This window comes from Podarcis gaigeae, assembly GCF_964106915.1.
Source record: "Podarcis gaigeae genome assembly, chromosome: 15".
In the NCBI taxonomy this organism is placed as follows: domain Eukaryota; kingdom Metazoa; phylum Chordata; class Lepidosauria; order Squamata; family Lacertidae; genus Podarcis; species Podarcis gaigeae.
The window spans coordinates 41,181,204-41,207,835 of NC_139692.1; the positions used below are offsets into that span (position 1 = coordinate 41,181,204).

The 26,632-nt window shown below is 48.3% G+C and overlaps 1 protein-coding gene across 3 annotated transcripts in view; it reads right to left on the reverse strand.

The window, feature by feature from the left end:
- Window positions 1-26,632, reverse strand: part of VMP1 (vacuole membrane protein 1) — a 105,133-nt gene that overhangs the window by 45,889 nt on the left and 32,612 nt on the right. For all 3 annotated transcript variants that reach the window (XR_014558474.1, XM_083715240.1, XM_083715241.1), the window contains exons 6-7: window positions 22,389-22,556; window positions 12,400-12,531 (exon numbers count right to left, since the gene is read on the reverse strand). Coding sequence is in view for 2 of the 3 variants with exons in the window: in XM_083715240.1 (XP_083571366.1) it covers window positions 12,400-12,531; window positions 22,389-22,556 (300 nt within the window). In the remaining variant the exon portion in view is untranslated. The remainder of the gene's footprint in view (window positions 1-12,399; window positions 12,532-22,388; window positions 22,557-26,632) is intronic.

Below are 26,632 nucleotides of genomic sequence, written 5' to 3' on the forward strand. Positions count from 1 at the left end.
GCATGAACCGGCCGGGAATAGTTCAATGATTAGTTATTACTTCATTGGATTAATCATCAGATCACAAGAGCTGTGCTGGGAATAGGCACCCTCAAAATAAAAATAAAAAATAGGATGTTGAAATAAGGACCGATTCACAAGTTCACATTTACAATGTATGAAAGGCTTCTCTTTTTGCCTAGTCTAGCTGTTTCCCACACCAAGGCTTTGAATTAACGGGATCAAAACTAAATCATCAAGTGCTCAAAAATCGGGGACCGTGGTGGAACAATCACATTGATTCCTTAACAAAATGTGGTTTCTAAAAGTGCTGTCTTTGAAGAGGAGGAAGGACCCTTCGGTAGGAATAAAGGACGCTGGCTTAAATTGACTCAGACCATCGGGTCCACGGAGCTCAACACTGCCTATCTGTCTGTCTGTCTGTCTCAAGCATCCCCAAACTCGGCCCTCCAGATGTTTTGGGACTACAACTCTCATCATCCCTAGCTAACAGGACCAGTGGTCAGGGATGATGGGAACTGTAGTCCAAAAACATATGGAGGGCCGAGTTTGGGGATGCCTGATCTATCTCAAAAGGGGAAAAAAGAAGTGGAAGAAGAAGAAGAACAACAAGAAGAGTTTGGACTTGATATCCCGCTTTATCACTACCCTAAGGAGTCTCAACGCGGCTAACAATCTCCTTTCCCTTCCTCCCCAACAACAAACACTCTGTGAGGTGAGTGAGGCTGAGAGACTTCAGAGAAGTGTGACTAGCCCAAGGTCACCGAGCGGGTGCTTGTGAAGGAGCAGGGAAGCGAACCCGGTTCAGCAGATTACGAGTCCACTGTTCTTAACCACTACACCATGCTGGCCATATGACATAGGGACTCCCAATCCTATCAGCTCTAGCCAGCACGGACAACGCTCAGGGATAATGGGAGTTGTAGTCCAACAACATCTGGAGGGCCATAGGCTCCCCATCCCGGACAGTTGAGGAAAAAGCTGGGTATGAGTAAAAGTTGGAGAGAAGAACAGGTAGAAGCAGATTTGCAGGAGAAGAAGTTACTGAGTCTGGATTTCAGGAGTCCCAGTTCTTACTTCTACCTGGGCACTATGTACTATGGGGGTCAGCGTCTGCAGTGCTGCTGCGCGAGAAGCTTTTTGTTCACAGGTGGGGGAGCTGCCGACTGAGAAGAGCGCCATGCAAGAAAAAAGACACCCCACCCTCCCACCAGCCAGAGAAGGTTATTTCATTCCCACAAGCTCTCCCCTCCTTAAGACCTTTGCACGGCCGAGTGGAATTTATATGCTACAGCCTGTATTTTTTCTTATTCACCACTTTTCGTTCCTGCGTAGACAACAAGAGCTCCTCTGCTAGCTCTTGAGCAAGACTTCGCAGAACCACAGTGATGCATTTTCTCCTCCGCATCATGGTTCTCCAAATGTGGTCTTAAAAAAACAAAAATCAACGTGAAATGATTATGTTGTGTTTCCATTTATTTAGTGAGTATTTGAAGCCTTAAACACCCCCCCACACCTGTTAAGGTGCTTTGAACAAATAGGGGAAAGGGGGGGGGGTACACTGCTAAACATACCAGCTTGCTCACCCTGAAAAGAGCTGAGTTGGGAATCTTTGAATGGTGTTCTATGAAAAAACTGGTGCTCCTCAGAACCTTATCAGGGGATTTCTCAATAAGACGACATATGAAGTTGCCTTTATACCGAGTTACACCATTGGTCCATCCCTGGCAGCAGGGATTCAGAAAGGACATTCCCAGCTTCACCTGGAGATGCCATTGTGGATTAAGCCTGGGACCTTCTACACACAAAGCACATGCTCTACTCCCTGAGCTATGTGTTTGGATGTTTGTTGTACATAACCTGGAGTTCCTTTGGAGGAAGATTGGCTTAAAAAGACCCCCGCCTAACAAAAACTAGGAACACAGGAAGTTATTTTGTGCCACGTTGAGCAAAGGATCCAGCCTACCCCATTACTGTGCAGATAAAGAAGGACCTTGTTTTTCTGATCCTTTTAAACTGGGGAAGCCAGCGATCAAACAGGGGAACCCGTCTGAATGAAAAGCCGGAGGTCTCCTGCTGAACAATGTCCTCTTTCCGCCAAAGAGAGAGCTTTGCCCTTGTGCAACCTGTGCAGTGGAGCTTGAGGTGGGTGGGGGACATTATGGGGCACACACAGTTCACAGAAGACGAGCCAATCCAGCAGCCCAGCCCATGTGAACCGACCGTACGGACAGGAGTTCCATGGCAGCCATGCTAGGGACTGGATCCTGATCCCTTATGTAACATGCTCTGCGCAACACCCAACTTTCCAGTGGCAGCATTTTAAAGGTTTGCTTTTGACTTCCTGTCTGCCTTCGCACCCCCCAGCTATATCACCTGGACCGGGTGCAAACAGGCCTGTCATTCAAGGCAAGCCCGTTCATGTGGGCATAGATGGGGAGGCGAAGGCAGCAGCTGCCGGCAAATGTTTTGCCCACAGAGTTAACACACCCAGCCCAACTCTATAAACAGAACATGTTGCTTCGTTAAAAGAACAAGAAGAACCCCTCTGCACGGTGATGATTGCGATAATGAAAATAACAAAAGGATGCTCCATGATTGACCCAGCCGAAGAAGCATCTTCTGGTTTTACCCACGAATACCTGGATCACATGGCTCTAGGACAGGAATGTAAGAACAGCCTGATGGAACGAGCCAACGGCCCGTCTAGTCCAGCATCCTGGCCTCACAATAGACACCCGGATGCCTGTCAGAAGCCTGCAAGCGGGACTTGAGCGCAACAGCGCTCTCCATACCTGCAATTCCCAGAAGACGCCATTCAGAGGCAGTGGAGGGAGAACACAGGCAGTACGGCTGGCGGCCGCGGAAAGCCTTCTCCTCCCTGAATTTGTCCACTGAAAGCCATCTAAATCTCTCCATCCACATGGTGAGAAACGCAGTTGGGCATTGTCTCGAATCATAGAATTTAAGATGCAGAAATCTTTTGCCCCACGTGGGGCTCGAACTCACAACCTTGACATTAAGGTTCTAATGCTTTACTGACTGAGCTATTTGGACATGCTGGGTTACAGCTGTTTCACATGTATGTGTGCTGCGTCACATACACACCTTCTCCAGAAGTAACCCCCCTCTGATTTCAGTGAGGCTTACTCCCAAGTAAGGCTAACAGAGGATTGCAGTCTCGTTCCCTTTCCTTTAAGGGCAGGGAAACAACCCAATATAGTTCTCAGCTCCCATCTCCTCTATGGGTGTCATTGTGTCCCCATTGTATAAACTGGCTCTTAGATTGCAATGAGGATTATAATGAATGGGTTACAGTATTTCAAACAGAAATATCAATTCCCAACGTATGAATAAAGGGGTGTAATAAAAGTCTGTTTCAATTTTCCAAGCACGATTCCTCCCTCATTGGATCTTTTTATTTTGGAAACGGTTCCACCAAAACAGATTCAAGAATTGGAGTAGGGAATGTGAAAGAAAGACTGTGAAAATATCATTTCAACTATGCATGGGGGGCTTTCCAGGGAAGCACTAGAGATGGAGAAAAAGGCAGCTGATGGGGGTGTCTGATGGGGAAGGACTGTGGCTCAATGGCAGAACACCTGCTTTGAGTGCAGAAGGTCCCGGGTTCAATCCCCAGCATCGCCAAGTAAGGAGAGAGCCCTGCTTGAAACCCAGGAGAGCCACTGCCAGTCTGTGTGGGCAAATACTGAGCTAAAGGGGCGAACAGTCTGACCCTGGATTAGTTAGGCAGATTCCTATGTTCCTATGGCAGCAATTGCAGCAGTGATGGCCAGAGTCAAAAAGGAGCTTCCCTTCAACTCCTCAAAAAACGATGGAACCAACAAGCAAGGCCCACTCCCCCTTCAACTGATGCCTGCTTGGTGCCCCGTCCCGCCCAGGGCCACAAGATCTGGCACTCGAGGCGAGTCAAAAAAAGGGTTTGATTGACAAAAATGACGAATCACGCAGACCGAACCGAAAGACAATGAAAGGAAGTGTGGGGCAAAGGAGAGAGGAAAAGGGTTTTCTGGACCCAGCCTTTTTATCGGGGCTGCATCTGTGGGTGTGGCTATCCCACCCCACATTTTCCAGCTCTCCGCCACCCCCTGGTTCAGGTCCTGTGCGCCCTCCCTGCTTAAAACCAGCATGTGCAACCAAAAAGTGACTTTGGCTATGCCCAAGGACTGGCACATATGGACAGACACCCACTCTCGTTCCTGGAAATTAGATAGCAGGCTATCCCACTACCTCCTTCCTAAGAATTGCTCTTGGGAGCTCTACTGGCCCAGTATCAAATAGAGGCTGCTGGTTGCAAACTACAAACTTCAGGCCACCCTGGGTGGAAGGAGTGAGCCACCTGGTTCTTTAAGATCCTTGCCACAGCATATAACACATCGCCCAGTCAGTACACAGGCATCGCCACCAGGTTAACAGGCAGCTGGTGGGATCTGGTGCAATGTGGCAACAAAGGTCCCATTCGATGTGAATATTTAAACCAGACCTCTGCTATGATAGGAAGCTTGCTTTGCAGACCCAGGTTCAATCCCTGGCCTCTCCAGGCAGGGCTGGGAGATAACCACTGTCTACAAACCTGGAGAGCTGTGGCCAATCAGTGTTTCTCAACAGGGGTGCAGCTGGGGTTGAGTGTTTCCAAAAAATATGTGCAATATAATTCAAGGTCACGAAATTTCAATCCGTTTGAAAATTCGAATAATCAGGGTTTGAAGGGATGAATGCGATTTCCATGTTAGCTAAAAAAGGGCATTGGTTTTAAAAGTTTGAGAAACACAGGTTTAAAAAATACCGAGTGAGGTGGACTTGTTGATCTGAGTCTAGATCTAAGGCAGCTTCCTCTTTTCCTAAACTTATCGGACCACCATTAGCCGCCTTGCCTTACTGAGTGTTGGCATGGGCAGTGGCCAGGGTAGTGGGAAGCATGAGATTCCATGCATGGACTTCATGGCTCAACTACTCAAAATTCTCTGTTGCCACTACCCTAAACTACTTCTCATTTTGCTCTTGAAACACCGACCACTCACATCTTCCCTCCTTTTTTTCCGTTTTGAAAGGACCATTTTAGGAGGTGCGAAGCTGTGACCTTGATTTATTATTTTTGGGGGGATGAGTCGCATTTAGACGCTAGCAGCTGTTTCCCCCACCCACCCAACCCACCCGGCTCTCCCAAGTTTAAACAGGCAAGTGACGAGTTAACAGGCGAGACGGCTGTCGGCAGAACTGCTGAGTAATGAGTGTGTAACCCCCCCCTTCCCCCTTCCCTTCCTAGACTCCTTTGGCTAATCTGCAAAAGAACGGAGTGTTCCTGAGCTGGTTGTGTTCAGTTAACTCTCGCACACCTGTTGACCAGTCTTCAGCGAGAGAAAGGAAAGATAAAACGGCCAGCTGGTGTTAGGTTACCTTTGTTGGGCTGGTTTTTTATATATATATTTATAAAAAAAGAATGACGTGGAAAATCCTTGCTGAGCACATGATTGGTTTTCGTAACTTTTAATTGCCATCTGCATCTCTCTCTCTTTCTCTCTCTCTCTCTCTCTCTCTCTCTCCCTCCCTCCCTCCCTCCCTCCCCACTCCCTAAGACCTTGAGCACATGGCTATAACTCTCCAACTTCAGGCCTGTTCTGACTTAGGCCCCCTCTGCAATATACATTTAAAGCTATTATTATTATTATTATTATTATTATTATTATTATTATTATTATTATTCTACCCTGCCCACTTGACTGGTTTTCCCCAGCCACTCTGGGTGGCTGCTAACATATACAAAAGCATAATAAAACATTAAAAACTTCCCAATACACGGCTGCCTTCAGATGTCTTCTAAAGGTTGCATAGTTACTTATCTCCCTGACATTTGATGGGAGGGTGTTCCACAGGGCGGGTGTCACTACCAAGAAGGCTCTGGGCCTTGTCTCCTGTCAGCAACCTTTGTAAACTACGGCTCCCGGGATTTTTTAGGGAGAAACCACGACTGTTTAAAGTGGCATCACAGTGCTTTAAATGTATGGTGTGAATGTGGCCAACAGTCCAGCCATTTCAATCAGGACCTTCTTTCTTCCCTGCCTTGTATTCATCATATTCTGCCACTGCACTGACCTTCTTGCTCCCCAGTCTTCAAGCCCCCCTCCCCTGCCCCACAGGAGGTCACCTCCCGCAACAGCCTATCCTTCAGTTTGAGGGAAGGAGTTGATTATTAAAACATTGACTTTAATATGTGTTTTACGCCAACTTTCCAATACTAAAAACAAACAAAAAAAATTCCTTCCAGTAGCACCTTAAAGACCAACTAAGTCAGTTCTTGGTATGAGCTTTCGTGTGCATGCACACTTCTTCAGATACACAGTGACCAACACAGTGACCAACACGGCTACCTATCTGTAACTTTCCAATACTAGTGATTCACAGAGCAAGTAGCTCAAGGTGGGTTCAAAGTGAAGTGCGATAAGTTAACCAGTGAGGGGGTGGAGGAGGCAAATATGTAGGGGGTGGGGGAACCAGCAAGCCAAAACTCTTCCCTAGCAAAAGCAACATTATATATGCTTAGCCCCTGTGCTCCTGAAGAAATAAAAATCATTTTGCATCGTTTCTGGAAGGTGATGGTGGTGCTCAGAATGCCAACAGCCAGGTGTTTTGGAGACTGGGAGTAGACCATTGGTAGGCAAACTAAGGCCCGGGGGTCAGATCCGGCCCAATTGCCTTCTAAATCTGGCCTACGGATGGTCCGGGAATCAGTGTGTTTCTACTTGAGTAGAATGTATCCTTTTATTTAAAATGCATCTCTGGGTTATTTGTGGGGCCTGCCTGGTGTTTTTACATTAGTAGAATGTGTGCTTTTATTTAAAATGCATCTCTGGATTATTTGTGGGGAATAGGAATTCGTTCATTTCTCCTCCCTAAAAAAATATAGTCTGGCTCCCCACAAGGTCTGAGGGACAGCGGACCGGCCCCCTGCTGATAAAGTTTGCTGACCCCTGGAGTAGACACCAAAAACTCCTTGAGTTGTTGGTACTTGATACATGAAAAGCAGGCGCATGAGACCCCACCCCGATAAGACTGAACGTGTCTAAAGGGGCAAGTGGGCTTTGAATCTGGGGCGCTGAGCAAGAGCTAGGCCTGCTTGTCTCGTGCAGAGCTTTGGCCCAAAGGGCGAAAAGGGTTAAGACAGACCCACTCCTCCGTGCCTTAGCAAAACGAATGCCTCAAGGTCCTGGAATGTACAACACACAGACAGATCTCGCGGTGGCCACCCATTGAGGAAATACAGGCCAGATGCAAAAGAACAATTAATAAAGGAAGGAAGCTGATTTGAGGAGGAGGGTGGGAAAGAGGGCTGATGGGAAAGATCCGAGAGGCAGACAAGGGTTGGCTTTTGGAGTTGGATCCAAACCCCTGCGTTTCAGGGTGGGGAGGAACAGAAGGGGGAAAAATATCAATATTTCCTCTGTCTCAAACATGGTAGCCTCCCATCGTCTTCCCAAATTCCCTCTTTTGTGAAACCAGCTCATGAACTATTTTTAAGCATGCCCATTTGCTGGGCGATAATGAAGAAGTCGCAGCGACAGTCATCCTTGTCTGGCAACCGGAGGATCCTTTTAAGAAAGAGGGAGAGGACAGAATTCAGAAGCCAACTGGAGCAGACTCGTATGCTAGCTAATAAACAGAAGCTTGGCTACGGGGAGGAATTACGTAGAGCAAGAGAAACAGCCAGCATTTTTTTTTGGGGGGGGGGGAGTAGAGACAAGGAAGTTCTCGAGCCAAGATTTAAAAAATCATGTTACTAGTTTCGTGGGCTCTGAATGTGTATTTTGTTGAACAGCACACTGATACACACACACGCAAAGCTACACAGTAAGCCACTTTGGAAACAAAAGGGAGTTTCCAAGGCGGTTTGCGAAGCAGCGCAGGATGGGAACTTTAACTCTGCAAAGGAAACAGAAGTTTGAAAGAAAGAAAGAAAAAATCTCACTGAGTGTATGCAAAAGACTATTCTAACTAGTTCCTTGGTCCCAGTCTCAGAGGAAGCCTTCTAGGGACGTCAGAAAGTGTGTTGGAAAAGGGAAAGCGTTAACCTAGCTTTCCTTTCCCCACTATTATTCATTCATTTGTTATTTAAACCCCACCTTGTCCTCCAAAGTGCTCAGAACAGCATACGTTGTTCTCTCCCTTTCCATTTTATCCCCACAACATCCCTGCGAGGTAGCTTAGGCTGAGAAGGATGGTGATTGGTCTGTGGTCTCCCAATGAACCTCATGGCTATAAGCTAGTGTGGTGCAGCGGCTGGAGGGTCAGGCTGGGATAACCAGGGTTCGAATCCCAACCCAGCTGCGAAGCTCTTCATTGGGTGACCGTGGGCCAATCACGACCTCCCAGCTTCACCTACCTCACAGGGTTGTTGTGGGAGGCGAAATGAGGAAGGAGAGAACCATGGACACAGCGGCCCTGAGCTCCCTGGAGGAAAAGGCTGGACATGAATGCAATGAATGAACAAATCATAAGCTGTGTCAGGGGTTTGCTATTGACACTGCTAAGATCTAATGAATGGAACTTTTTTTTAAAAAAAGGAAATTCATAAACAAGGTAGCCAGAAAACTAGTCTGCTTCAGCTACACCTGCTGATAGGCAATTATAAAATAGCTTTGCGCCCGTTCACCTACTGCACCTTTCCAAGTTCCCAAAAGCGAAGGTGCAAGGGCGAGGCAAGCGCACTTTGTACTTTCTGTCGCAGGAAACAAAGAGGAGAAGAGGAACTCCCCGCAGAAAGATGGAGGAGGGAAGCCAGTTCCCACAAGAGCTCTAAGAAATGCTTCGAGAGCTTAGAAGAGAGGGCCTCCATGATGGTCCTACTGAGCTCCCGAGTTCATCGTTTTTAACTCCTCGCAAAGGCTCCGTCCATCTCATTCTCCCCTGGACAGGAAGTCGCCCGTCCCGGGGTGGGAGACTCGTGACGCAACATTAACCCCAAGAGTGACAAACCTAAGCACGAAAAATAAAATGAAAGAGATACACCCCCACCCACCCCAGCCCACTGGAGTCCACGTTGACAAATTCTTTAAACAAGTCCTGTGGTTACAGGGAAACTGGTTTCACCCTGACTCATCCCTGCTCAAACAGTTTACTGGAAATGGAGGGGAGGGGGAATTTGCTGAGAAATCATGTGATGGGCCAGACAAACCACAACCAGCAAAAGGTTCAGAGGAGTCAAAGGAAGAAAAGGGGAAAAAAGAAAAGAAAAACTCAGCCCTGGGTCCTAGTAACAACTGACACTCCATAATTCCTAACCACCCAGCCCTGCCTTAAGCTCTCTGAGGTTTATGTTGCCATAATCCCTCTCTTAAGTTTGTTATTTCGAGAGAGAGGGGGGGGGGAAGGGGTTGGGGAGAGTAAACAAAACAGCAGGCCACTGATAGTAGCACAAGGCAACTGCCAAATATTTTTTAATTTTACGGGATGGGAGGGCAGCAAATGGAACAGGAGGAAGAGCTGGAACGGCTGCGTGTGTAACTGGCAAGCCCAAAAGCTACTCGGTCACTCTGGGGTGGCTTCTCACGCTACGTTTTGCAGCCTCGAGGAAAGAGCTGCGAGCTTTTTGTATGCGTAAAAAAACAGAGCAGATAAGCAAAAGCTTGTTCAGTGAATGGGTGATTTAAGGCATGTGGGCTGGTTGCCTAACAGACCCATCAGGCGCAAGGCGGGTGCCAAGATCATTTTCGTTCCCAAGCCCCCTCGAGGCAGCCAGGTAGGTGCAGCGTTGCCCAGAGGCGGCAAAGGAATAATCCTTTTCAATAAATAAATAAATGCATGGTTTGTATCCAACATTAGTCTTACTCAGAGATGGACGTGGCTAACTCAGATCTGTCCATTTCAAAGGGTTGACTCTGGGTAAAACTTAAGGTAAAGGGACCCCTGACCATTAGGTCCAGTCGTGGCCGACTCTGGGGTTGTGGCGCTCATCTCGCTTTATTGGCTGAGGGAGCCGGCGTACAGCTTCCGGGTCATGTGGCGTACAGCTTCCGGGTCATGTGGCGAAGCAGACCAGCGCATGGAAACGCCGTTTACCTTCCCGCCGGAGCAGTACCTATTTATCTACTTGCACTTTGTGCTTTTAACTGCTAGGTTGGCAGGAGCAGGGACCGAGCAACGGGAGCTCACCCCGTCGCGGGGATTTGAACCGCTGACCTTCTGATCAGCAAGTCCTAGGCTCTGTGGTTTAACCCACAGCGCCACCCACATCCCACTAGTTAAAACTTAGTTGGGTACAAATAATCTGGATGGCCTTAAAAGACAAATTCCTGTAGGACAAGGCTATCTATGGCTACCAGCCATGATGGCTGTGATCTTCCCTCCATTGTTAGAGGCAGCATGTCTCTGAATGCCAAGCAGGGAGAGGAGAGCTGCTGCGCTCAGATCCTGCCTACTGGCTTCTCATGGGGCATCTGGTTGGCCACTGTGAGAACAGGATGATGGGCTAGATCCAAGCCTTTGGCCTGATCCAGCAGGCGCCCTTCTGCTGTTCTTACGATGTCTTGTGATACTGTGTGTGTAGCTCGCAGGGGCAAAGGAAAGAAGCCCACTGCTGCCCTAAGTGGATTAGACTCAAGGCTGATCTCATCCAGCATCAGTCCGGAATGAGGGGAGTCCAGCAACTGCTTCTGCTATGAAGTCACAGGGACATGGAAAACAGGCTGACCTCATATCACATTGGACTATTTGTCCGCCCAGCCCTGTGTTGTCTACTCTGAATGGCAGCGGCTCTCCCTGACTATCAAGGAGATAAGGACCTTTTCACATCACCAGGCACCTGATTGTTTTAAATGGACATGCGAGGGATTGAGATCAGGGATTGAGATGCAGAACATGAACTTCCTGAGGATGGACAGTGTTTAGAGCTAAGGAGGGGCAAAGGAACCCTGAAGGTCTGGTTGGGCCTTCCAACCTGTGTTGGCCAGCCTTCAGCCAGCACAAATCTTCCTAGGCTCTTCCTCCTGCCCCATTGTGCCACATTTTTATTCCACTAACGCACCACTGTAAAAATTGGAGGTGGGAGAGGAGAGAGTAACCATTTTTCAGTGATTCGGGCCTAAAAAGCACATTGGCCTGGTCTGTTCCAAAGTTACCTTGTGAATACATTTCTACACTAGCAACCCAGACAAGCAAATTAAACTACCATTCTCTCTCTCTCCTCACTCCAGTCCTCACATCTCAACTCCCCCTGCTAAATCAATGCCAACACCTCCTTTTCCAACTCTACAATTCTTTGACTCTTCCTCCATTCCTCTATCTCAGGGATTGGGTGTTGCTGAACTACAACTCCCATCATCCCTGACTGCTGGCCGTGCTGGGGCTGCTGAGAACTGGAGCCTAGCAGCATCTGGTTCCTTACCACTGATCTAAGGAGCAGCGTTTCCCTCTCTCAGGATGGGATGTGGCTTCTGAACAGAGGCTTTCTTCCACCTCTCGCATGCAAGAGGCAGGAAATGCCGGCGCTAAGTTCAGGGATGGGGAAAACCTGCGTCTTTCTAGATGTCGCTGGACTCCTGATCCCATCATCCCCTGACTGGCTGTGGCTAATGGGAGTCCAACAACCCCTGGAAGTAGCCTTGGCCTACCTCTTTGTTCCACAGTAACTTCCCTAAAGACAGCCATTTCTAGACTGTATACTTAAATGCGTGTCCCATGCTTCTTCTCACCGTATGCAAAGAAGTCAACAGTCAGCATCCAGCATCCATAAGTGTGCATGCACATGAAAGCTTATACCAGAACAAACTTAGTTGATCTATAAGGTGCTACTGGACAGTTTATTTTTATTTTTATTTTGACTGTGTCAGACCAACACAGCTACCTACCTGCATCCAGCCTTAGTTAGCGATGACTTCAGTGGGTCTACTGTGAGTAAGACTTAAGACAGTTGCAACACTTTGCCTGTGGCAAAATAATGCTCTTGGGTGCCTTTCCCTGTGTGTGTACCTGCCCGTTTTGGTCTTTGGCAGTTTCTCATTTTTCCAATATTAATTTTTCTACATCAGTTGGTGATAATAAAAATGTGCCCAGCACCAGCACTTTAGTACAAATTTATCCTAACAGACACATTTGTCTGCGATTTTGCCCAATATGGAACTTTTTGCAAAGCAATTTTCCCCAACCCAATGCAGTTTTGTATGTTCTTTTTACTGACATATGCCTTTTAAATGCACCCTTTACCCCAGTATATGCATTCTTGCAAACGTCACTTGGCTGGACAGCTTCCCTGAAAAGGTCAGAGAAGGGCAAATTTCAAAAGGTGGCTGCGCTTTGGCTCCTGTTACCGTTTTTGGAGCATGTGAATTAGGTAGGTTCACCTTTAGACGCAACCTGGGTTGTCTTTCTCTCCGCCCCTGACCCTACCTGTGCGGTCTGAGCATGTTCCAGCATCTCCTCAAATTCCTGATACTCCTCATCATCAGGCTCCTCTCCAGAGAGACGGGCCGCTCTGGCCATGAAGTACGGAGGCAGCTCCCCAATGGCTGTGCCGGCACCCTGGAAGGGGGGTGGGATGGAGGAGGGGGAGAAAACAACAGCAACAAAGGGATGAGCATTTCCCTCCACTCAAGCAAATTGTGCTGGAACGTGGCACAATTTGTACAATGCCATCCAGCAGATTTCATGGGGAACCCAAGCCTGTATCTTCCTATTCCAGCACATCCTCAGTGGTGCAGTTAAGTCATTTTAGACTCTGGTCTTAATGGATTTATGGGGGACCCTCTTTAGAAGGGCAGGATATTAACAACATCAACAACACTTGTCTTAAGGGGGAGGGCTTGCCCATTTTGCTGAGTGGTACCCTAGGCCTCTGCCCCAAAGTCCCAAAACAATGGTGCCATTGCACATTCTCCATTCCACCATCAAATAGAACACACACAAAAGAATATAAGAATAAGACAAGCCTGATGGACTAGGTTCAACTAATCCAGCATCCTGTTCCCACATTGGCCACCCAGGTGACTGTGGCAAACCTGCAAGCAGCAGCTGAGCCCAAGAGCCCTTTCCCCTCCTGCGTTTTCCAGCAGTTGGTCTTCAGGAACATTACTGTTCCTGACCATGGAGGCAGAGCAAGCGCCACCACAGTTAGTAACCACTGAGAGCCTCATCCTCCGTGAATTCATCCAGTTGTCTTTTAAACCCGTGAAAGTTTGTGGCCATCACTGCCTCCTGTGGGAGTGAGTTCCGTAGGTTAATTATGCCCTGGGTGGTGGACTTTCCTTTCTTGGTCCAACATTCAGCTTCACTGGAGACCCGTGAGTTCTAGTGTTATGACAGAGGGAAGAAAACTTATCTCTGTCTACTTTCGCCATGCGCAAAAGCACACATGACAAGCACTCCATTTGGTGGGATGTGTGGATGGGAGGCTAGGGGTTTTTTTGGGGGGGTTGCATGTAGGTTTTATTTTATTAGTTTTTTATCTTCTATTTTGGAAATGTACATCCAGTGGTTTTTTCCCTGTACATATTTTGGGACCCCCCAAGAGAGTGGGGCCCTGAGCTGTACCTTGTTTAGCTTATATGTAAATCTGGCACTGATTATGCGAGAGGGAGAAACACTTCTCTCTGTCCATTTCCTCCACCTGCAGTTCTGATGATGCAGACATTGATACTGATATACAACTATCTCTCCCCCCCCCCCCCCGGATATATTTGGCTACAAGACGAAAGGGTGCCGAAGGGCCCTGTGCATCGCTGGGTATGTCCTGTCCTGCGGAGTCCTCCTCCTCCTATTTTACTGGAAGCCCGAGTGGGACGTGTGGGCCAACTGCGTGCCCTGCGACCTGGAAGAGGCTGACGTCGTGCTCTTGCGAACAATAGTGGGTGCCTTTTGCATCTCCCAGGAAGCTTCCCCAAGTTCTCATCCCCAGAGGTTGCAGGGAAAGGAGGCTAGTTGAGGGTACCTCTCGACTCTACAATTCCATGATTCTATAACTACAACTCCCATCATTCTGACCATTGGGGTAAGCTGGCAGGGGCTGATGGGAGTTGTAGTCCAACAACGAATGGAGGGTCAGAAGCACACCATCCAATGAACTGGAGAATCCCTCAAGACTTTACATCCCCCCACCTTTTATGTCCTCGCAGCCATTAACAGGAAATAACCACGGCCGACTTTTTTAGAAGTTCTGCCACAAAGGAGAAGCAGGTAATTTGTTTTCTCAGGACAAAAGCACCCAACAGCAAACAGATTGCTTCACCCTGGTGGTTAAAAAGCACACCTCTCTCTTTTTTTGTGTGTTTGTGTGTGTGTGTGGGGGGAGAGGTGGGTTTCCACGCACGCAAGAGCCCCGCACGGGCCATCTGGCTAATCAAAGGTTAACGGAAGAGGAAGCTTGGATCCGATTCAAGCAGTGGCTCAGAAAGGCAGGGAAGGTAGGGAGGAGAAGAATCGGACAGCTGGCGGGAGGAGGGGTCCACCTCGGCCACAGAGGCAGATGTCTCTGCTCGGAGCCGCCGCTGAGTGACAAATGCTTTTATAGGGCTCCTTTTCAAGCAAAACTCTATAGTTGTTTGGCCTCCTTTGTTCCCCTCCCACAGGCAGCTGCTGCTGCTGCTGCTGCTGGCGGTGGGGACACAGAGTGAGTCGCAGCTGCTTTGTGTACCCTTAGCAAAATATCATCAGGTTGGCTTGAAAGAAAAACATTTTCAAAAAAAGAATTCTACTTTTTAAAACCTTAGCGGTTAAGTCTAAGGCCTGTGTCCTGTTAAGGAAGGAAAACACACACAAAGCAATACACCACCCACCCACCCACATGGCTCTCGTGGTTTGTTTGTTTTATTTTAATTTTCCCATTATTATCCAGATGCAGATCATTTGCATTGCGGACAGAGGGGAGGGGAGCAGATTTTGTGAGCCGTCCGATATTCCAATCTGTCTCTTAGGCATGCAGGACAGGGTTTTGGGGTTGATTTTGGACACTATACATGCCGAGGAGAATGGTTCTCGATTGCCTACTACCTCATGATCCTGCAATGGTTTTTTTGGGGGGGGGATGTGAGGGACTCTCATCAGAATATATACGTAGCAAGCAATGTGGTCACATGTACACTCTTGAACCATATAATCCTTGATTCATTCATATGTGTGTGTGTATTCATTCCCAGATATATATGGGATGAATATCAGAAACGGGAATGTTGTTACAACCAGAGGACCACCTTCTATTCAGGGCAATCTTACAAGGGCCACATGCTAAAAGTGGGTGGAGCCCAAAGCAAAAGGGAAATAACATACGCCACAAGTGTCCCGAAAAACTGGGACACCCCATTTTTTACTGCTAGAAAATGTGCCCATTTTGGCACAGCACCCCCTGCTTTTGTGGGGAGGAAACCACAGCATGAAATTGCACGAGATCATGGTAACCAACATGGCCGCCATTCTCTCACAATAGAAAAATGAGAAGATGGCATCCAGGAAGATGGTGTCCTGGACACTGGCCTCAAAGTGTTGGAGGGTATGCAATGAGAAATGAATCTAGAGCAAAGAATGTGGATTTCAGTTGGTTAGTTTCTTACAGATCCCTTTCTTACAGATCCCTTTCAGCTCTATCCAGACCAGCATGAGGTGTTATCAGAGTTCAAAGGCACAGTCTAGTCAGCCAAAAAAGAACTAAGTATGCAAAGCGGGGCTGGGCCAGGTGGCTGAAGAGAATTTCATGGGCTGGATAGAAAGTTCCGGAGGGTCGGATTTGGACCTTAGGCCAAACATCACCATCATCCTTTGAATGAGGAAGTGAGAGGTGTTGACATGACTTTCCGATAACTGGACAATGTGTGAACCAGCCCTAAATGAATTTCTAAATAAAACCCTGCACAAGAAATGCATATGGGAAGTGCAGATTACATACCCGCAATCTACACAAATTAAGAGATCAAGGGAGGGGCAAAACACCACCTGCCTCCAAACGCAACACTATTTGTTCAAGGAGACCTTCTCAGGTTCAGCCACACAACCCACAGGCAGGGAGCAGATGAACCACAGAAAGCCCCCAGCTCCCCACCTTAGAGGAAGCTGGCTGCAAATGACTCAAAGCCAGCCAGCCAGGTTACACACCAGGGAGGTGACAAAAGAGAAACCACACACACACAAAATGACCCACCACTTTCACAAGGGGGGGGGTCATTCCACCCATATAACTGCAGTAAACGACTCCTCTCTCTATATATATATATATTTTTAAAGAATAGCAGTATATAAATATTTATATAAAATAAGTTAGCATGGAGTGCCTAGGAATGCCTGGAAATTCAAAGAAACACCCCAAATTTGTGATGTTTGAATGGACAGTGTAATCTGTGAGTTTTGGGGCTGCACACCCAATTTAGGGCTGCACACCCAAATCAGTTTTTATGAGGGGGCAGCTAATGGTTAATTAGGGTTAATTCGGTCTGCCACTGATTCAAAATGGCGCCCAGCATCCAAATGTAGACAAAGACTGCTGCCTCCGCCTCAGGAAACCTTGTGCCAAGTTTGGGGACAGTATCTTGAGAGGCATCTAAAATGGCGCAGGTTGGATCCACTGTGCCAAATTGGGCAACATTCTTCTCAAGGGGGCAACAGTATCTTCAGAGGTGCCTAAATGATGGTAGTTTGGCCCTGTTGCGCCAAAATAAAAACCGCCATCCTCTGCCAGTCAGAGTAAACAATACCAGCCTAGGCATGTACACACTCCTCACTAGATCAGGGGAGGGAAAACTTTTCCCAGCCCGAGGGCCACATTTCCTTCTGCTCAACCTTTTGAGGGCCACATGCCACGAGTGGGTGGACCAGAAGCAAAGGTGGGTGGGACAACTAACGTAAATTAAGGGAGGGGGAAACCACTGGGGGTGTCAAGCAGAACCAGTGAGGCTTGTGGCGAGTTCTGAGGGCCGAAGAGAGAGGTCTGGAGGGCCTGAGGTTCCCCAATCCTAGAACAGACACAGAGGCAGCTCCCAATGTTTGTAAATCAGTAACCGATGCAGATGGAATAATACTCAGCTGCCAGGGTGGGGTGAGCCCTAGTGAAAACTCCAACTGAGCACAGACAGGCATGCAGCTTTAACTGTGCAAAGCAAATTATAAAAACCATGCTAACGGCTTCCTCTATTTAACTCCTCTCTCTAACTACATATCTGGACAATGCAAATTACAGAAGGCTACTATCAAAACCTGCAGCCCTGTGCCCCACAACCCCCCCTTACACACCTTCCTATTTATCGCATCCCCACACCCCGGGGAAGTGTGCCCACAGAGAGAGAGGAAAGAGCTGTTCCCGAGTGGGAAGAATAACTTTTCATTCCGCCCTTTGGGGAGAACAAAAGGAGCCGTTAAACGGGTTCGCTGTGGACAATGCTGTAATCTTCCAGTTCGCTGCTGCCGATTCAAAGCGTGAGCCTGAAAACAAGTGGCAGTTATTTCCACTCCCTCCCCATCCAAACAATCCGTTTGGGGGAAAAAGTTTTTAAAATTCTCTCGGGGTGATGATGCAAACGGCAAAAAAAATAAAATAAAAACCATGTTGCTCCACTGAAAAAAGAAAGAAAGAAAGCATGCCACTTTGTTTGGGCTTTGTGTTGCTAACCGAAGGGGGGGGGGGAGATTGCCTTGCACGTACTGGAAGTGAACTTTCCCTGAATTAGCTGGGTCACATGCCGAGAGTTGCAAAACAACTCAGATGAGCACAGCGATCATATGAGCCCATAGAACAGATCCCCCTATTACAGCATTTCCCAAACTTCTGAGAGCTTAAGCACTCCCTCCCCACCTTAAACTGAAGACCCTTCTCACTCCTACTTTTAAGAGTGAGACCCCCCACCCCCTGAACCCACCTGTACAAGTAACCACCCTGGCCCCTGGAGGATAGGCATCTCTGTGGCATCTCTGCAATCTGTGCAGTCCAGTCACTCCCCGTGGAAGAAACACAGGAGCAAATTGCTTGCTCCCAGAGGCTGATTGGGACGCGGCATGCCAAGAGCATGGACTCATGCAGAGGTGCAGTGGACAGCCTCCTCCATGATCCACGGGAATGGCTGCCCTTGTATATCTATTCCCCATGCCAGCTTTCCCCTCATACCCCAAACATCCAGACCAAAGGCCAGTTTACTTGGAAATTACATCTGTTTCTGCAAAAAGCAGCAGAATGAGGTGGAAGGACTGAGGGGTGCATAGTGTTATGCCTCTCCAATGTCAATTATTTTTTATTATTCTAGTTCAAAGATTGCTAACTTGTCTTTTGGGTTTCAGTGACTCCAAGGCGGTAGACAAAAAGATCTGTAAGATCAAACCATTTGTTAAAACTGCAACCCTGAAACCCTAATCGAGGGGTTGCCAACTGGGTGTCCAGGAACCACGAGTCCTTCACTCACTGCTGTCGTCACCACAAGGTGGCGAAAGTGACTTCCCTTCTTCTCCTTCAAAAAGACGACGGAGGAAGTGGGAAGAGTGACACTCTTTCCCACTTCCTCCTTCAGCTCTATGGGGGAATATAATGTGCTAATATTCCGCTTGCAAGCGGATTTTTTTTTTACTTACTTCCGCTACATTTTTAGACCTGGCCTCAATCCCAACCGTTTCATGAGAAACTTTCTAAGAAACTCATGCATAGAGTGCTTCCAGAAAGGGGTTGTACAGTATATCGCAAACGGATCATAAAGGCCAGACTGTGCAGGTCTGGCACAATGGCTTCTACACCTTCCCTTAATTTATTTTTTCTAGACATGGGTGCTCAATGCTGTTCTGTCCCTTGAAGGCCACGCCAGTGGGCAGAGACTGATGGGATGCATCTCAGGGATGTTTCCGTCTGTCCCCATCACTCTTCTTCTGCCCTCTGCTATCTCCTTCCGCTCTGGGCATGTGAGCAAATATTTCTGTGCATGCGCACCTTTAAAAAAGAATCCCAGGAATTTCACAAAAGCAAAATAGCACCGGCCTTACGGTGCAATCCTAACAGTCTCTACTGAGAATTCAATGGGAGTTACTTCCAAGGAAAGCGGGGCTAGGATTGGAGCCTTGATTTGTGTTTCCTCAATGGAAGAAAAGAGGATGGGTTTGGTTTTTTCCAGGGTGGGGGCATGATCGCTTTATTTTTCATTATAGTTCGTTTCTTTATTTTATTCTTTTATCTGTTTCTATACTGCTTAATACTAGGACATTCTCTAAGCGGTGCTGGCCCAGGAGACCAGGGTTCCAGTCCTCACTCAGCCATGAAGCTCTCGCTGGGTGACCAGTCACTGCCTCTCGGCCTAACCTACCTCACAGGGGGGATTAAATGAGGGGGAGAAATATATACACCACTTTGAGCTCCTTGGAGGAAAAGGAGGGATACAAATGAAATAAATAAATAAATAAATAAATAAATAATAAGTGATTTACAAAATAAATACAGTGAAACTGAAAAACTAGGAATAAAGTAAAATAAAATACAAAACAATAAAATCCTCCCACCACACAAAATCAAACATGCAGGAGCATATTTTGAAAACAGCTCTAGAGTCAAGAGCTCCTTCCCTCTTCCCAAGGCAGAGCCTGACACACAATAGACAACCTTCGTCCCACTAACACATATGCATCACACCAAAATTCTGTCTCACATGTACATAAATCATGCGCTTTCTTCTACTCATCCAATATCACCCAACCCACTCTACTCCCACACCTCCCACACCTCCACAAACGCACACGTATTATCCCCTCAGCCACTCCAATGTATCCCATCTCCATCACCAAATGCCTCCATCACCACCAGATGCCATCACCAAAGGCATCACTCCCTCCCCTCTGCGACAAAAGAAGCAGACCATTCGCTGACAAAACAGCATAAAAACACCAGAACGAATGGTCACCCATCAATCACACGGTTCCCGACTGCAATTGGGATTGCTGTCTTCCACCCCAGCGTGCCTTCCTCTCATCAAGGAGTGCCCCTCAACCCACACAAGGGACTCTTCCTAACTCTTCCCCCCAAACCCACAACTTGAAGCAGGGCACCTCCCTCATCACAATCCCAAGTCTCCTTTGGGGTTGCGCTTCAGCTGTGCTGGTCTATTCACTGTTGGCCAGGGCTGGTTATAAGGAGCATATAACACCCTTCTTACAACAGCTCACTGGCTACTGGTCTCTTTCCGGGCATGATTCACAGGGCTTTATAGGGCTTTGGCCCAGGCTATCTATCTGAAGCACCGTGTTCTCCAATATGAACCTGCCCAGGCTCTGAGATCTTGAGGGGAGGCCCTTCTCTCAGCCCCGCCACCCTCAAAGTCACATTTGGCAGGGATGCAGGCCAGGGCCTTCTTGGTGGTGGCTCCCAGGTTTTGGAACTTCCTTCCTGAGAGGCTAGACCCCCTCCCTCCTTGTTGCCTTTCCTTTGGTAGGTGAAAACTGTTTTATTCAGGCAGGATTGGGGGGACTGACTGTTTTTAAGGAAAGGGTTCTTAACAGTGGGAGATGGGAGATGGGGGACGGGTGGGCAGTGTTAAGTGACAGTGAGAGTTCAGACCTTCCCCAATTCCCCCCATCCTTGTTATAAAAACACGTGGAAGCGTTAACCAGCGATGTGTTATGGGAAGAGCAGGTACAGTCTGACTTAGCGATCGGAAAGAAACAGAAGCCGCTGCCCTCTGTGAGCACGTGCCCGCTGGCCTCTGCTCTGGTCCTCCTTCCAACTGGGACAAAGGGGGTGGCATTTTGAGATGCCCATACAGAGATACAGCTGCCAGCATCGTTTAGTTTACAGGAAATCAAGAGGCAGCGCCTGCACACTCACACAAGCGAGGGCAAGGGGAGGGGAAAACATGTTGTGAAATCAGCTAACAGCAAGCCTCCCCTCCAGGGGAAGACAAAAAGTCGCATGACACCCTGTGTCGTCGTCGTCAGCAGCAGCAACTGCCAGGATACCCTGCAGCCGCTTTTTCTCGGGAGCATCCTTTAGCCAGGAGGCCTTGGAAGAGGATGCAGGCAAGGCAGGGGGCGCCGCAAAGCATGTCAGCTGTTACGGGCATCCCACCCATCTTGGCAGTGGCTCCCCATCAGTTAAGCAGTGCCCAATCTCTGGCTTAATGTGTCTGTGGCTCTTCCTGCTGCTGCGAGACAACTGGCTCACCCCTTATCTACCCAACGGGATCACTCTGGTCTGTGGGAAAGGGCCTCCTGTGTATGTTGTCTCTCATTAGGAGATCTGTTCCATGTGATGAATTGAGCCTTGAGTGTGGCAGCATTGGCCCCGTGGACCGACCTCCCATCATGTACCGAAACAGGTCCCCATCTCTAATGAAGACCTATGAAGACCTCCTGTTCTCAACAAGCGGAGGTTTTAACCCTAGTCTGTATCTGCGCTGGATTATTCTCTTTCTTTCTTTCTTTTTGGTTTTTCAAGACCAAAAACACCACCAACCAACATTACAGGCCTGATGTCCAGTTATTTATCTGCCAATGGATTTAAAACTGTATAAATATATATGGGGGGGGGAATCCTTTTAACTGGTTTTACATACTAAGTTGTTCTACATGTGTTTTTCCAGCTGATGTTTCTGTTGATAGATTCCTTCAAGACGCAACGTAGAAAGTGATTCATAAAGGAAATTGAATTAGCAACGTGCATGGGCTCTTGGTTCTGCCCGATACTCCTGTTTCAAACATCGTGCCACACACTCACCCTCCCATCTAATTCCTGTTCATTGTCATGCTACACACACCTATGAACACACGCTCATCTGTATCTTACTGCAGCCTTCTCAGCTCCCCTCATAAACCTGACCACTGGCCATCCTGCCTGGGGCTGAGGGGAGCTGAGAGGCCGTCAGCCTCTGGAGAGTACCTGCCTGGGGAAGGCTGCTTTATTGTCACCAAGTCAATGCTAGACGTAGGGGAAATAATTTCACTATTTCCCATTTTCTTTTCTTTCCCTGTGCCTATTTTAAAACTGCAAGCAAGCACATTGGGGCAGGGAACTGTCAAAGCTGTTATTTGCAATGCAAGTGGATTATCTATATAAAGAAGAATAAAACAACAACAAGGAATACACTTTGAAAATGCAAATAAGGCAAGTTAGAAGGACATCAGTGCGCTGATACAAAGGAGACCTTAATTGATTTTTAAAACATCTTAATCTGCACACACTTGCATATAAAATCAAAATTTCTAGAGGGGGTGTGAATCACTGCAAGCAAGAAGGAGAGAGAGAGAGAGAGAGAGAGAGAGAGAGAGAGAGAGAGAGAGACGGGGTGGCTGAAAGAAAGGGGGAGTCCTGCTTACTTTTGGCTTGGGTGAGCTGCTAAAAACTTGTGATTAGTATCTGTTTTGAGCTTTATTGACAAGGCTGCTCTCTAACCTACTAAATTTTGAAAAACATATATTGCTAGGCTTGATCAGTTTCTTACCCACATGCAGGCCTCCAGCCTGACTTTCGAGATGATGGTCCATAAAGAAATTGATCCTTCAACCCCTTCTACATCAGGGCAGATAATTTGGTCAGGATAGGGCGGTTCGGGGAAATTGACAGAGTTACATTCGTAAGCAGCAAGCGTCACCGATGCTATGTGTGGACCCTGGAGAGAGGAAAGAGAAGCAGGTTGGTGGCGGCGGCAAATATGCAAGGATTGCAGTGAATAATCAGCATGTGATGATGCTTCCGAAACAAAACACGGTTATGATTCTAATAGTCGTACCCTGGAAGTCAAACGGAATCTGTTCCGGAAGACCGTTAAGACTACGAAAGCGTTCGGAAACCAAGGCGCGGCTTCCGATTGGTTGCAGGAAGGTCCTGCAGCCAATCAGAACCCACGGAACCCGCGTCACACATTCTGGTTCCAAAAGAATGTTCGCAAACCGGAACACTCACTTCCGGGTTTGGCACGTTCAGGAGCCAAAACGTTCGACTTGCAAGGCATTTGGGATCCGAGGTATGACTGTACAAGATTTGTTGGCTTATTTTATATTCCAGTATTTACCTTTCGGGCCCTCAAGAATTCTGGACGCAGGCGCTCTATGACCAGGAAGGGAGTTCCATTTGTTGACACATGTCAGCCCCCATTATAGTTAATCGAAGAGGCAAGGAAAGCACCTCTGCAAGGAGAAGAAGCTGGGAGAAGCTAACCAGGAGTGTAGCAAGAATAGGGGGAAGGACACAGCAAGCTGCCATGCCAAGTTAGGCCATTAGTCCATCTAGCTCAGTGCTGTCTGCACTGACTGGCAGCTTGTACACATGAAACGGCTGCAACCCAGCTAACAATGTGTCTGAATAGCTCAGACGGTAGAACATGAGACCCTTAATCTCAGGGTTTTGAGTCTGAGCCCCACATTGGGCAAAAGATTCCTGAATCGCAAGGGGTTGGACCAAATGACCCCCACAGTCCCTTCCAACTCTACAATTCTTTGAGTCTATGAATGAATCGGGGGGGGGGGGCTGTGGGCTCAAACATACCTATCACTATTTCCTCTGGAATTTTTACCCTTCAAAGGAAAGTTCCTCACACAGAGACTGCCTCTAAGACCATTTTCGGTTTCAAGAGCAGTGGTGCGGTGTGGGGAGCAACTAGCTAAGAAACCAAAGCCACATGCAAAGGCAGAATCTGCTGGATCCCGACCGCAGCATAGAATGGCAGACTTTGCAGCTCCGCCCCTCAGTTATCAATGTGCAATTCGGTCATTACCTCTGGAGAACAAATTTTCACAGTGATGTTTCCTCCCCACCCGCAACTCCCCAGTCTCCCTTGAGAATGATTCATGGACAGCAGGGGGTCCTGGCAAATGGCCAAAGCCAAGGCCTTCTGTATGGAGAAAGGGCCGGAAGATAAAGGAGCTGAGTGACTCACACCTCCAGGTTTCTGAGCCAGGAAGGGGCACAGGAAGTTTGCCTTACAGCAAGTCAGACGACTGGTGCAGACGGTGCCAAGCTAAGGGGACCAATGGTGAGAAAGCCTTTATTTTTCACCACGGGGCACATAGCCACAAGAGTAATGTGTTGGGGGCCACACTGCCTCAAGGGTAACCCACTGAGGGCCACAAAGCCCAAAGGGTGAGACCTAAAAAATACATTTCAGGTATCCAAAGGCCAGGGTAAAGGGAGCGTGTTGTCAGCATACGATGAAAACTATACACTAGGAACGTGCCTATGCTGGATCAGGCCAGAGATCCATCTTTCCCAGCATCTTGTTCTCACAGTAGCCAACTTCCCAGCGCTGAGCCTCGCCATCATTGCTAGTAGCCACTGGCAGCCATATATCCTCCATGAATTTGTCAAGTCCTCTTCTAAAACCACCCAAGTTGGTGGCCAAGGCTGACTCTGTGGATGGGGAATTCCACAGCTCTCAAGCGTGGGGGTGCTGGGCCCCAGCCCCCAGCCCCCCTGGGCCATGCTGCCAGCAGGGGATGCTGAGAGCATGGCAATATCCGGCAAGCCACGGCCCCTCCACACCGGATCTATTCGTTGGCGTGCACGCAGGAGAACGCAGACAAAACCAAACGCCAAAGAAAGGGCTGTATGTGGAACTGATTAGCGCATCAAACAAAACTTCTAACAGATTGTCGCCGTTAGCGCCAGTGAAAATATTCAAGCCAAAGAAGCGCAGCTCCAACTAACGACTTCCTCTTCCAGAGAACAGGCTCCCACATCCTTCTTCTCCAAGAGTTCTTAAAAGGACCCTCTGTTTCAAACTTTGTTTGCCATATGGACTCTTGATAGAGGGTGGGCAAGGATGCCTTCAAGATTCTGATCCAAACTGGGTGCCCAGCTCCAGAGAGGATGGGCTGTCGGTGGGTGTTAGCAGCAGGAGTCAGGCCACCCGGTGTCACTGGGGTTAACTCTTTATTCAAAGGAACTTGTCAGATGGCTGTGGTGGTTCCTCGAGAGAAACCAGGCAGGACTCTGACCTGTCTTTTACAGGCTTTATTCTTGGTGCAAACTATTTACAGTGAAGAGCGTTGTAAGTTCATGTCTGTCTCAGTCGCTAGCAGGATCTGGGAGTGGTCGGTTTTTGTACCTCCCCCAGCATAAAAGTCACGTTACCCCCAGCCTTTTCCGCCCCTCCCTGCGCCGAAGACTACGGCACAGAATGGGCGCTGGCAAGGGCGTGCTTCTCGCCTCTCCGGCTTGCTCAGGCTCAGTGTTAAGGCTCTCCCTAGCATCCCCTTGCCCCTGCGCTTCTTCTCCACTGGAGGTGGGGCTTTCTTCCTCGCCGGAAGAGGAACTGCTTCGCAAGATTTTCCGAGGCTCCCTATAACACAACTGCCCTTCCATCTCTCGTCTCTGAGCTGATGGCAGTTCCCTGACAGAACTGAAACAGCGCAGGCCTAGTGATCACAGCAACTCTTCCCAGTAGCTCTTGCCCCAGTGAGGTCCCCGCCTTCCCACCACTCTCTAAGGTTCTTGTCCCCCTGTTCCTTCCCAGCAGCCTAAGGCTCCTTTGCCTTCTTGCCTCTCGTTGCTCTGCCCTCTTCATACCTCTTCTGGTCCTGGGAGACGAGAGGGCAGGGGAGCTGGTCACAGCAGGAGGGGGAGACCCCCCTGGCTTCTTCAGAAGCCTGCCTCCACTCTCCCTCTCAGCCCCCTCCTCTCCACCCTCCACTTCTGCCTCTGCCACAGCCTCTTCCTGCTCACTAACCCTCTTCAGCTTCCGACACTTCCTCCTCACAGTCTGCTCCCTCTTCTCTCTCTGACAACTCATTGTTGTCCCACCGCCATTCCCTCTGAACCTTCTAAAAAGTAGGGAGGAAACAAGGTCGCAATGCACTGAGCTGCTGTAAATATCCGTCAACGCACCTGAAGACTGGCCCTATTTAGGAGCGCTGTTCGCCTGAAATACAAACAATTTTATAATGGGAGATTGGGGGAAGGCTGGCATTCGGGAACCCACAGAAACCACACGGCAATGGGAATGAAAAGTAAGATGTAAAAAGGGCATTTATAAAGATAATTGAAGTATGGAGTGCTCAGAGGGAAGGAATCTGGGGTCTGTATCCTTCTCTCTTATGGATCAATCTCTTCCAAAGACAACTGGGCCCTGGATCATGGTTTGGCCCAAGCCCACAAGATTCCTCTGTGAGCTCAAATTTATGACGTTCATGTTATATGCACAGGGAATGGGGAATTAGGCTGCCGTGACTATTTCCATGGTACCTAGTAGACAGTCTCCTCTTTGATATTCCAGTGGTTCAAAAAGTATAAATATACTTTTCGGTTCAGACGCAGCCCCCAGACAATGGGCTCGGTGTTAATGTGACCAAACCTTGAGGCTCGTGTGCTCTGAAGCAAAGAAGTTTAACAATTATCCAGGTCCAAAAATATTCCACTGTGGGCAACTGCATGCACATTAAAGTTTGAGGAACTAGAATGCACAGGTAAGTAAAGGGACCCCTGACCATTAGGTCCAGTCGTGGCCGACTCTGGGGTTGTGGCGCTCATCTCGCTTTATTGGCTGAGGGAGCCGACGTACAGCTTCCGGGTCATGTGGCCAGCATGACTAAGCCGCTTCTGGCGAACCAGAGCAGCACACAGAAACGCCTTTTACCTTCCCACCGGAGCGGTACCTATTTATCTACTTGCAATTTGACGTGCTTTCGAACTGCTAGGTTGGCAGGAGCAGGGACTGAACAATGGGAGCTCACCCCGTCGCGGGGATTCGAA